The 13,012-nt window shown below is 35.3% G+C and overlaps 1 protein-coding gene and 1 pseudogene across 1 annotated transcript; both read right to left on the bottom strand.

The window, feature by feature from the left end:
- Nucleotides 1-330: 330 nt before the first annotated feature.
- LOC104894686 (sugar transport protein 12-like) lies at nt 331-5,316 on the bottom strand (annotated as a pseudogene).
- Nucleotides 5,317-9,596: 4,280 nt separating this feature from the next.
- On the bottom strand, nt 9,597-12,707 carry LOC104894564 (pentatricopeptide repeat-containing protein At3g63370, chloroplastic). The gene has a single exon (XM_010680827.4). The coding sequence runs from the start codon at nt 12,553-12,555 to the stop codon at nt 9,649-9,651; it is 2,907 nt and encodes a 968-aa protein (XP_010679129.2). The 5' UTR covers nt 12,556-12,707; the 3' UTR covers nt 9,597-9,648.
- Between the last annotated feature and the right edge of the window lie 305 nt (nt 12,708-13,012).

The following is a 13,012-nucleotide window of genomic DNA, read 5'->3' as shown; positions in this document are numbered from 1 at the left end:
GAGATTACTTGAATTGAAATTAGAGATTGTAAAATTGAAACAGAGGTTGTGAATTGAAATTAGTTGAATTTGGAATTAAATGTTGTGAAATGTAATTTGAAACAAGGAACTTTGGGAGAGATTTTTTTTTTGCAAGTTAGTGATGATGATGTAATTAAGCGTTTCCAATCTATGAAAGGTCGTCGGATGCACTTGTAATTTTTTTTTATTTAAAACTTATGTATTTTTGTTGTTTTAAATTAGTTGTAATTTGAATCATTAATTGATATTGGCATTGTATTTTGATTTGAATTTTTAGTCGTAACTTAATTCAATAAGCGCTTCCAATCTATGAAAGGTCGTCGGATGCACTTGTAATTTTTTTTTATTTGAAACTTATGTATTTTTGTTGTTTTAAATTAGTTGTAATTTGAATCATTAATTGATATTGGCATTGTATTTTGATTTGAATTTTTAGTCGTAACTTAATTCAAGTATTGTATTTTGTTTTATTTGATTTTTTCTCATCCGTACCCCCATCTCGTAATTCCTGGATACGCCACTGCTACGAGAGGTTCTGGTTTGAAAATATCTTTCATCTTACCTTAGGGTCCTCAGTGAAGCTCTAAAAACAAAAAAATATATTTTTAGAAAATTATAGTATTAGAGGTAAAATAAGCTTTAAAAGATGAATTACATGTAAAAACAATTATGTATTCAATTTAAAATTTGCTAGATAACTTTTAAAATTTGCTAAATAACATATAAATTACAAGTATAAACTAACTTAACATTTATCATTAGAAACATTTCCAAGGATAGGAGCTAGCTCAAGTGGGTAGAGCGCTCCCCCTTGGCCCTTGAGGTCAGGGATGCTGGGGTATTTCCTTAGCATGCTATGCATGTCTTACCGGTCAATGTGTTGGTAGTTCCTACAGGCTAGTAGCCTGGTAGGGGTTAGCTCTTGGGTTAACTTAATTTCCTAATAAAAAAAAAAAAAAAAATAGAAACATTTCCACCTTCAACCATCTCAACCATAAGCTCAGCTGGAATAGCTTCCTCAGGAATAAAATCACTCCAACACTTATGATTCTTCCATACAATCACCATCTCTTCAATAGGCACATTCTTGGTTTCAGGCAATAATATGTAAATAAATATAGTCATCACCACCACAAAGAAGGCAAAGAAGATAAAAAGACCAAACTTCATGGCACATAGCATAGGTAGGAAAGCTTGTGCTATTGCAAACGTAAAGATCATGTTCACTGATACATTGATACTTTGTGCTGCTGATCGAACTTCAAGTGGGAAGATTTCACTAGGTACGAGCCACCCTAGAGGCCCCCATGACCATGCAAAACCAGCTACGTAGAGGCATATGAAAGCCACAACTAGTAGGGCGTACCATTGTGGCAAGTCTGTTGCGTTTCCGGTCACCCCGAATTTCCATCCGATGAAGATCGTTACTAGAATCTGCAAATAGTGGCGGATCCAGAATAACATATTAGTAGGTGAAAAAAAAAATCATTATTTTACTAGGTATAAATGGTCTAATTTTATAGAAATAATACTAAAATTTTGACATAAAACTACTACTAGATCAAGATTGAAGTGGGGTCAATTGACCTCACACTTTAAAAGATAGCTCCGTACTTGTCTACAATGCAATTATATCGATATAATTGAGTAAGGTAATCCTAGGTTCTATGAAGTTATACTCAGTTTCTATTTTAGTTTGTTTAGTGAAGTTCTACTCACTTTACTTTATTCCTTATCTGACAAAAGATATACAATAATTTAGTCATCATTGGTTCATAAAAAAATCAAGTAGATCCACTTTTTACACTCTCTCCAATTTGCCTTAAAATGTGTATGTACATTAAATGAGTAGAACTTTTGTAAAATGGAGGTAGTATAATTTATAAAGAAGAAACTAAGTATAGATAGATATACATCAAAAACCAGTTTGTATTATTCAAGTATTCGAAAATTAACATTTAAGTTACATAGGTCGACTAAAGTTTATAGATGTTGTTAATTTCAAAAAGTTTATAGATATTAAACTAATCCATAATTCTAAATCAATCGATGAGTTCATAATAAGATAGTTTTCAAGGGGAATTTAGTAGTATAATGTTCATTTTTTAATCATAATGTAAATAAATAGGAAAATTTGACAAAAAAAACCTTTCAAAACTTTTTTTGCGAAAAAAAAACCACAAATTTAATTTATTTTTTTTGCAATATGAAACTTATTCTCATTTTCCGGTGTAACTTTTTAGATGCATAGGGATGGTGCAGCAGTTAATGGGGATAGAGGGTTAAAGAAAGATAGAAAGATCATTGCTGGCCGAAATGGAGAAAAAACACACCGGAAAATGGGAATAGTTTTCTTCTTACAAGAAAAAATAATTTTGTGGTTTCTTTTTTTTTTTTTGCAAAGAATGTTTTATAAGATTAATTCGCAATGAACCTTTAAAAGGTTTTTTTTAACAAAATTTCCAAATAAATATTAGCTAACAAACTAAATTGAAAAGGCGTAAGTATTTTCCGTATCAAAAATTACCTGAAAAAAGAGCATTTGAAGGCCACCTTCAAGGAAAAGAGACCTCCTTCCCCATCTATCAACCCCATATATGGAGACCAAAGTAGCAGCAACATTAACACATCCAGTAATCACAGCAGACATAAGCGAAGCATTGTTCCCAAATCCAATAGTTTTAAACAAAACCGGCGCATAAAACATGATCACATTAATCCCAGTAAGTTGCTGAAACATAGGGATAGCAATAGAGAATATAAGAGGAGGTCTATATTGCTTCTTTAATAGACTTCTCCAAGGATGTTTAACCTTCTTAGATGCATCACTAGCAGCAACTAAGTCTTGTAATTCTGTATCAACGTTATCAACTCCTCGAATTTTGCGCAACATTTTCTTGGCTTCTTCGAGTTTACCTCGTTCGATCAAAGAGTTGGGAGTTTCAGGAAGGATTAGAGACCCAATAAGGATGAGGAGAGCTGGAAAGATGGCGCCGCCGAGACTTAATCGCCATCCATAATGCTTAATCTTGGCGAATTTGTAGTTGAGGAGATTTGCTATGAGAATTCCTATGGTGATTGTAAGTTGGAACATCATGTTTAGAGCTCCTCGATGCTTGTAAGGTGCCATCTCTGATAGAAAAACTGGTACTGACTGTAATAATATATTGAAGACATCATTATTAACTATTGGATAATATTATATGTAAAGGGATAATATTATAATGTAAAGGATAGAATGGTACTTTCATAGTCATAGTCATAGGTCTATTGATAGTGTAAGTGGCAGTATATGATGCATCATGAAATTGTTGATCATATTCATTATTTTAATCATTAATCCAAGGTTTCGGCATTCACCATGGCATGTGCAAGGCAATTGACTTTTAAAACCCAACAAAATCAATGACGTGGTGAATGTTGGAACCTTGGATCAAATATTGAGATAATGGCAAAAGGTTTGTTTTCGCAAAAAAAAAAATATATATATATATAAGATGGTTTCTCATAAATTTCATGTTTTATAAGGTAGTTTTTTTAAAAAAAATCCAAGATTATACCATGTAACACTAACGCTTTCTAATACAAGTATATAACCCTAGTATTTGAAAAATTATATATGGTACCCTCAAGAAATCTTCTTATTATGAAAAAGGATTATTTTAGAAAACTGTCTAAAGCATTTTACCAAATATAATTGCCTTTGTTTTCATCATACTACAAATATTACGTAGAAATATAGTTCTTATGTACGTAAAAGCAGCTAAAATAGAGATATATACAACTTACAAGTATAATATATACTCCTTTTGGTCTTTATTAGTTCACCCGTATTTTTTTGGATATCCCTTATTAGTTTACCCATTTTTTTGTTTCTATCTTTGGGATGGGACCACTATCTTTCCATCACACATACATTCAATATTTAACATAAAATAATAGTTTCTCTTTCTTTCTATATTGATCCCACAATATTGTCTCCTAAAACTTTGTGCAAAAAAAAAACGGGTAAACTAATAAAGACGATGGAGTATACGCTAAGATCTATAACCCAAATCTAAAATCAAAATCATGCAAGATATAGGTACCTGATTAGCAAATCCAATACCAAAACCAAGCAGAATACGGCCAATAATAAGCATGGCAACGTTTTGAGCAGCAGCATTTATCAATTGCACCAACACAGAAGAGAAGACCTCCAGAAAACATGGACATTCGACGTCCCAATTTTCTAGTGACAGTGGATGCTACAACAGAAGCTATTAGGGCAGCCAAGTATAGGGAAGATGTAAACATTGTTAATTTTGTGCTGTTAAATTTGCAGTATTGATTAGTCCCTGAATCCTCCATCTGCTGTTTGTACACTGATGGGAAGAATTTCTCCAAAAACATCGGCATCGATGTTACTCCACCTATAACATCATTAAAACAATACTTAGGGTCTGTTCTCCTCGGCATAAAACAATTGAACTGAATAGAACTGAATTGAATTGATCACGAATTGAATTGAATAGTAATATGTGAGAGTAAAAGTGTTGCCCAGAGCTAAACCGAACTGAATTGAACTGAAAATAAGTCGGGGAGAACATACCCTTAACCTTTTTTTTTTTGTATGTAACAAAATTATATTATGGAATAATTCTTGATGAAAATAAATACGATTATTAAAGGTTTAAACTTGGACCATATTATTAGCAACAAACGAGAAAATCTTTATTGAACAGATGGAGTATTGGGAGGTACTATAAAGTGTTGGTAACATTATCAAAACGTAGTCAACCTATAACATGTACTATGAAGTGTTCGTAACATCATCAAAACATACTTTAACTTTTTTTCTTATACGTAACAAAATTATATTATGCTACAATCCTTGGTGAAAATACGATTACAAAAGGACAAAAGGTTTAAACTTGGACAACACACATTATTAACAACAAACGACATAATTAATCTTTATTGAATGGAGGGAGTATTCGAAGTATTATGAAGTGTTCAAGAACATAAGTATAAAGTGATGTAACGTAACACATGCATGATGCATATCATACTATAACATATGCATGAGTAAGGACTTGTTTAACCTAATTTGAACACTCAACCATACAAAAGACATAACTATGCATGTATTCATACTTAAATGGAGATCAATACAATACCTGAAATTCCGATATCATAGCCAAAGATCAAACCTCCGGCCGCCGCGAGAAGGCAGCTTAGAAACACATAACCAGTAAGCTTTCCTGGATAATCTTTACCTTCTTTTGCACCTTCAAATATTACTCCACCCGCCATTCTTCGGTAATTGCTGTTTCAACTATTATTGTTCTCTAAAACTAATGCTTTAAATCTTTACTATGTTTTCAGGAGTGGTTGTTTAATATATATATATATAGTTAAGTTCTGTGTGATCTAAATTAAAAACCTAATCCATATCAATTTATGCTTTTTTATCTTATTGGATAACGATTAGTGTTTTTTAGTTGGATAGGAATCTAATTAAGTTGGATTATGAATTTAATTATTACTACAAATTAGACAATATTGGATTAAGTTTAAGTATATTTAACAAAAGAGATAACTTCTCGTAAAACATAATATTTTATGGAGAAAAAAAACGTAGTACCGAAAGAAAAAAAAAAATCAGTCGAGAAAGAGCGAGTCATGGTGTTGTTAATAAACATGACATACTACTAGAAGGTTACCCGCTAGTTGTATATGCACAAGATGCGTGCGTCAACAACCTTATGTCGTAGTTATATGTATGAATGTCGAAGAGTTCACTCATGGTATACCCGGCCCAGGGGTATTTTTGTAATAAATTAGAACTTCTTTTTTTTTTTTTTTTTTTTGGTGAACAAGGAAAGCTTTAATTAAACGTTAAAGATAGAGTTATTACAATCCGAGATGTATGTAGACAAGCAAAAATTAGGGGGCCTTGGGAGCTCCCTAGTAATGTTCATACAATCATCTAAACTTCTAGCTTGCTTAGCTAGACAATCTGCAAGCCGGTTCCCTTCCCTCCTTGTGTGCTCAATCTTCACTTCATTCAGCTTTTGCAAGAGCTCCCTACATTCAAGAATTAAAGGTGTAATGGTGCACCAATGGTTAGAATGCTCATAGATAGATTTAATCGCCCCCTGGTTATCACTAAGGATCACACATTTTTGGATCTTCCTTTTGTGACAAAGAAGCAGACCCTCTCTAATACCCAATAACTCAGCTACAAGGCTGCTGGGTGCATATGTAGTGCGCACAAAGCCACGGTGCCAGCGTCCTGCTAGATCTCGTAGTACACCTCCTAAACCCGTGGGCTTCTCATCGGAGACAAATGAAGCATCCGTGTGTAAATAAAAAATCCGTTGTGTGTGTAAAGGAGTAGCCTCGAAAATTTCCTCATCCATATGGGTGGGCTGAGAAAGAAGGACATATTTTTTCATTTCCCACGCCTGCCTTTTAGCCCCGGATACAATTTTTTCTAGATTCCTAGGTTCGTTGTTAAAGACAAGTCCGTTGCGTGATTTCCAAATCTCAAAGCAAAGGAACGGGAACAAAACACACCATTCTAAACCATGAACAACCTCGTCACATTTTACATTCCACTCTAACCACTCACTTAATGAACCATTTGAGGCATGGGTTGGGGAAATTTGGTTCCAGATCTGTCTCGGGACAGTACAACCCCGGAGTATATGGTTACTATCCTCGGTTTCAATTTCACAACAAGGGCATAGCGGTGACGCTACAATTTTTCTAATAAAGAGTAAGAGATTGTGGGGTAGTCTATCTCGCCACACTAGCCATAGGAATAGTAAGATTTTTGGTTGCGTGTGTGCTTTCCATAGCCATTGTGTGTTGGCAGTCTCACCCCCTCTCATGGTCTTGAGGCCGGCCTTATAGGCTAAGGCAAGGGAGAAACCTTTGTGTGTGACAAAAGTGGAGGATATCGTGTCCGGGCCTTTGGTGAAGCTAGGTATCGGTCTGATGGCCCTGATTTGATCTTTGACTTCTAAGGGTAAGTTCTCAGGGAGGATGGATAGATTCCATTTGTGGTTCGAAACAAGGTGGGTCAGACAAAGATTACTTTCATTCCTATTTAGGGGGCCTATAAACAAGTCTCGTAGGGGCCTCTTCCCTACCCATACATCATGCCAAATGTTAATTGTGGAGCCATCACCAATTATCCAGGAGCTATGTTGTTCCAGCAACTCCCACCCCCTCCCAATACTTTTCCATATGGGGGATCCGTACTTAAACCTAGTGATGTGAGTTGGATGAATGTATTTTGACAAAATACAGGCTTTAGCTAGGTTGTCTGGCCCATGAGCCAATTTCCACCCTAACTTTGCCATAGCCGCCACGTTCAGGATTCGTTGGCTACGGATTCCCAGCCCCCCAATTTCTTTAGGTAAGAAAGTATCCTCCTTAGCTACTAGGTGCAGTTTTCTCTTTCCTTCCTCCTCTCCCCAAAGAAAGTTATTACAAATCTTATCAATATCACAAAGAGTGGCAGTAGGAAGGAACATAGCCTGCATGTAGTAGCTAGGGATTGTAGCTAAGGTTGAGTTGATGAGGCATACTCTCCCCGCTCTTGATAGATAATTTGTTTTCCATTTTGCAAGGGTTTTCCGCACTTTTTCAACTAGAAATTGCATTCTAGCTCTAGTTGGTCTCTTGTGGGATATAGGTAATCCTAGATACAATCCTAGGTCTTTGCTTTCCTCTACCCGTAAAGTTTGTTGGAAAAGGTCCCGCAATTGTTCAGAGGTGTTTTTTGAGAAAATGAGTCTACTCTTAGTCTCATTGATTTTTTGTCCCGAGTCCTCAGAGAAATTCCTAAGTGTGTCCCGAACTGAAAAAGCTGTGCTCTCATCTACTTTCCCAAATAGCAAAAGGTCATCCGCGAACATCAAGTGTGATATTGGGACTCTTTTCCTTCCCACCCAGAAAGGGGTCCATTCTTCCGTCTGGCAAGCTAAATTGATCCTATCTGTGAGGTCTTCCAGACAAAGGTTGAAAAGGTAGGGTGATATGGGGTCTTCCAGATAAATTAGAACTTCAGGTGCTCATTTGACACCAAATTTGCTCATATGGACATTTTGCTCATTTACTCATTTGCTCATTTTGTAATAAAAGTGTGCTCATTTCTTAAATGAGTAGAAATGTTTGCTCGATCATTTGCTCATTTGTTCATTTTGCTCATTCGTTCATTTTGCTCATTTGGAGAAAATAATCTTGGGTGTATCATGCTCATGGTACACCCAGGTGTACTATAAATATTCTCAATGTCGAATGAGCATGTTTTTTCAATCTAAAATTATTTTGGTAGTAATTTCAATTATTAAGGTTCTTTATAGAAATTATTTTTTAAAATTGAAGTTGATTGATTTTTAACGGTTTAATATCGTACTGAAAAATTGGTTCATGATTCATTAATTTCTTGTCAGCAGTTTATTATAGTTCTTTAACGATTATAAATGTTAAAACGATATTGGTTGGACTTTGTAAATACGAATTATTATGTTTTCGGAATATGTTACTTCTTTTATTGAAGATTTAAATTAATTTCGTAAATTGATTATGTTAATCTATTTTGTCAAGTTATTAATGGTGATTGCACATTCCTTTTTTGACTTATTTTATATGGCAAGTTACATTGATTCTTGTTTTTTATTTTTTTATAAAGAGAAAAACGTTGTTCTAGTCATTTCAAATGAGGACACTACACCTCCTCCTTTGACTTATATAATAGAGATATACTTATATACGTATATATGTATTCTTAGTTAAGGAAATTAAATTTTATCCCCCCAAAAAAGAAACTTCTATGAATAGATTCAGTAGAATAGGAAATCTACATGGATACGGTTCATTGAAAAGATAAAATAATGATTCGTGTTAAAATATTATTTATTAAGGTGAATTTTGGGGGGGGGGGGAAAGAACTCTATAAACAATGTAAAACAACACACACTTTTTTAGAGAGCAAAAATTAATTTAAAAAATAGAAGAAAAAGTTTACATATAATGATCAAACGGTAATTAAAAATAAAAAAGAAGTATCTAATAATATATAAATTAACATAAACTAAATTTAAATGATCCCCTGACTTTGAATTTGGATGTTGATTTTTCGATGATTGATGGCACGACCCCTTAATGCACATAGGAAATTTGTGTACTTTGATAAAATAAGGAAAAATCGATATAATTACGTTACATATACAATCTTTTTTACAATAATATGTACTTTGTGGAATACTCTTATACTCCCTCCGTCCTACATTAACCGACATACTTATCATATTCGTCCGTTCCACATTCATTGATACACTTCTGTTCAACGAAACAACCAATCAGTATTGGCAAACAATCATTTGCTTATAGAGCATAGCTAGTTTGACACTACCATGCATCAATATCATTAGCACTACCACCATATGACCAAGGATGTCTTGGCCTAGTGGTTAAGATTGAAGTGCTGTGAGCGATAGGTCACAGGTTTGATCCCCCTCCCCTTCTTTGTACTTTGTACTGCCTTCGTGGCTCATATGGATCAAAAAGAACTACCACCATATGAAATGCACTGACCAGTGACCAGTGTGTATGTATTGATGCACTGAGCCATCACCAGAAATCCTGACAAGAGCAACTTCCTTGATGAAAATGGTGAAATCTGCTAGCATCCCTTATGATGATTTCCCTATGAAAAAATTTAGACACTAATTTTATGAACACATGACAATCACCACATACACGAAGATTCTTGGTAACTCGTATAGGTGCTCCCTTAGGAGACTCAAGGAGCGCGTATGCAATTGCCAACCTTTCACTGTGACCATACAGCATCCTGATTTTCTCTTCCTCATCAACATTATGCAAAACATACTTAGTTTGAGCAATGTAACCTCCTTCCTTGTTTAATATCTCTATAATTTCGTCTAGTTTTTCGTATATTTGGCGAGTTTGTGGGTGGTTCTTGTCCCTTGCCATGAAATTATGGACCTTACCTCTTATCTCTATCCAACTGCAAGCTGGATCCTTCTTTAACCCTCTTTCCTTCATTCGCCCTCGTATCAACTCGACATCATCCCACCTTCCGGCTGCAGCAAAGACATTGGACACTAGTACATAATTTCCCGGATTCCCTGGTTCTGAATTCAACAACTTTTCAGCAGCGATATCTCCCAATTTATTATTGGAGTGAACATGACAAGCCCCAAGAAGAGCACACCAGACAACGGCATTAGGTTCAATAGGCATGCTAATCACAAACTGATATGCCTCTTTCAGACGATTTGCTCGGCCTAGGAGGTCAACCATACAGGCATAGTGTTCAGGCCATGGTTCTAGGCTATAGTTATGTTTCATGATTTCTATATACTTTTTACCTTCATCAATCATCCCTGAGTGGCTACATGCGTAAAGAAGTGCCAAGAATGTAACATGATCTGGCTGTGTATCTTCCATCACCATCTTGTCGAACAATTCAGTGGCTTCTTTGCCACGGCCATGCATACCACTCGCATGGATCATACAAGTCCATAGAACAGTATCCTTATGATTGACAACATTAAACACCTTAAATGCATTCTCCAGTGTCCCACATCGTGCATACATATCAACAAGAGAGCTAGCAACAGATCCCTCTAAAAGAAACCGTTGCTTGATTAGGAATCCGTGGACTTCTTTCCCTATCTTCAAGGCAGAAAGAGAAGCTGTGGCTGAGAGTATGCTGATTAATGCCACAAAATCTGGTTTCAGTTTATCTTCTCTCATCGAACGAAAAAGACTTAGAGCTTCATTTCTAAGTCCACTATCAACATAAGCTGAAATCATGCTTGTCCAAGAAACAACATCTTTGTTTTCAATTAACCCAAACAACCGAGAGGCCGATTCTATATTGTTGCATTCTCCATACGCATCTACAAGCGTGTTACTCAACACTAAATCGAAGTGCCCATTTCTCAAGATATAACTATGTGTCTCTTTTACATGGTTAAGTCGTCTCAATGACGTGCAAGCAAGCAGGACACTTCCAATCATCATAGCATCAATTTCAACCCCTTCAACCTGTACTTCTCGGAAAACATCCAAGGCTTTAGTATGATAATAGTTTTGAGCATAGCCAGCTATAACTGTAGTCCAAGAAATAACATCTCTACTGGGCATACTTCTAAAAACACATTCCATAAAAGTTGTGTGACAACATTTGGAATACATATCTATTAGGGAATTTGCAACTTGAATATCAACATCTAATCCATTTTTCACAGCATAAGCATGAACTTCCATTCCGTTCATCAAGTACTTTAACCTTCCAGAAGCTCCAAGAATACTTATCAAAGAGACTTGATCTGCTCTCTGTCCTGCCGCCAGCGTTTCATGAAAAAACTGAAGAGCCTCAGTATAGAAGCCATTCTGTACAAGACCAGAAAGCATAGAGTTCCATGATATACTATCCTTCTCAGTCATCCTCTTGAAGATGTGAGCTGCTTCTCTCATTCTTCCACACCTTGTATACATAACAAGCAACGCATTGGCCACATACAGATGCATATGATTATTCTTCTTCAAAATCGAAGCATGAATCTCCATCCCTAGTCTCCTGAATGGCTCCTCACATGCTTGTAGTGCACAAACATAAGTATAACTATTCATGCTAACACCATCCTTCTCCATCTCTCTGAAAAGCGCCAACGCTTCCACAGGCTTCCCACTCGCAGAATACGCTGAAATGATCGAATTCCATAGCACAACATCCTCTCTTTCTTGAATTATGTCAAATAACTGCCTTGCACCAACAGTATTTTCACATTTAGCATACATACTCACAAGAGCATTCACAACAAAACCATTTGAATCACACCCGGATTTAAATGCAAAACCATGAATCTCAGTTCCCAATTTTAGGTCCTTAATCAAGCCACAAGCTTTAAGAACACAAGGGAAAGTGCAAGCATCAACATTCACCCCAAGAACCCGCATCTCACGGTACAATTCAAGTGCTTCCCAAGGCTTCCCATTGGAAACATAAGCACCAAGCATAGCATTCCAAGAAAATATACTTCTTTGAGGCATTTCATCAAACACCTTGTAAGCATCCAAAACCTCCCCACATTTCCCATACAAAAACACAAGCTTAGTTCTCAAAAACACTAAATTACCATGCCCATTTGATGTTATAACATGGGCATGAATCTGTTTCCCTTCCAATAAAGCTTTCTTCTCTGCACAAAGCTCAAGAACTGATGAATATGCTTCATCAGGTGAAAATTGGGTTACATTTTGTTGGGACAAATATTGGGTTAATGACTGAAAAGCTTCCTTTAAATTACCCTGTTTGCAAATTTCTTTTAATGATCTTCCATTAATGGGTTTTGTTTCAAGTTTAGAGCTTTTAATGGGGAAGTTGAAATGGGTAGTTTTAAACATTTGATAATTTGGCAAGGTTGTTAAACAAGATGATGAGTTTAAGTGATAGGGTTGGATTGAAGAAGCCATGAGATTGCTTTTCAGAGAGTGTCGAAGCATATATTTTCCAAAGTTTTAGGTCATGGATGTGATCAGTTTGCTTCATATATTCATTTTGAACTACAAGAGTTATCAATTAATCAAATACATCCACATTAATCAGATAAAAATTATCCTCACAACTACAACAAACAATTGTTTTTTCCGAAGATCTACATGATACAAATTTGGTCTATTAAATAGCTACGCATCTTTTGTAAATGGACAACATGTAATTGTTTTGGAGTTATCTAGTATGTCTTTATTAATGAATTGATTTTACTATTAAAAAACTATATTTTCGCTTTTGTAGGAATTTTGTCATCATTCATTTTTTATATTTACAATTTGGATTCAGTTGATTTGTTACGTCTAAATTCTGAGTTTGTCTTGTAAGATACCGCCTACTTTTATATTAAAATTAGACAATGATAAGCCCAATGTTAAAAAAAGAATAAGCCCAATTGTGACTAGATTA

The sequence above is a fragment of the Beta vulgaris genome, chromosome 5 (genome assembly GCF_026745355.1).
Source record: "Beta vulgaris subsp. vulgaris cultivar EL10 chromosome 5, EL10.2, whole genome shotgun sequence".
Taxonomy (NCBI): Eukaryota; Viridiplantae; Streptophyta; class Magnoliopsida; order Caryophyllales; family Amaranthaceae; genus Beta; species Beta vulgaris.
This window is presented reverse-complemented; position numbering and strand designations above follow the sequence as displayed.

Excerpts from the sequence above, each read along its gene's own strand:
- LOC104894564 (XM_010680827.4), bottom strand. The coding sequence starts at position 12,555 with ATGCTTCGACACTCTCTGAAAAGCAATCTCATGGCTTCTTCAATCCAA.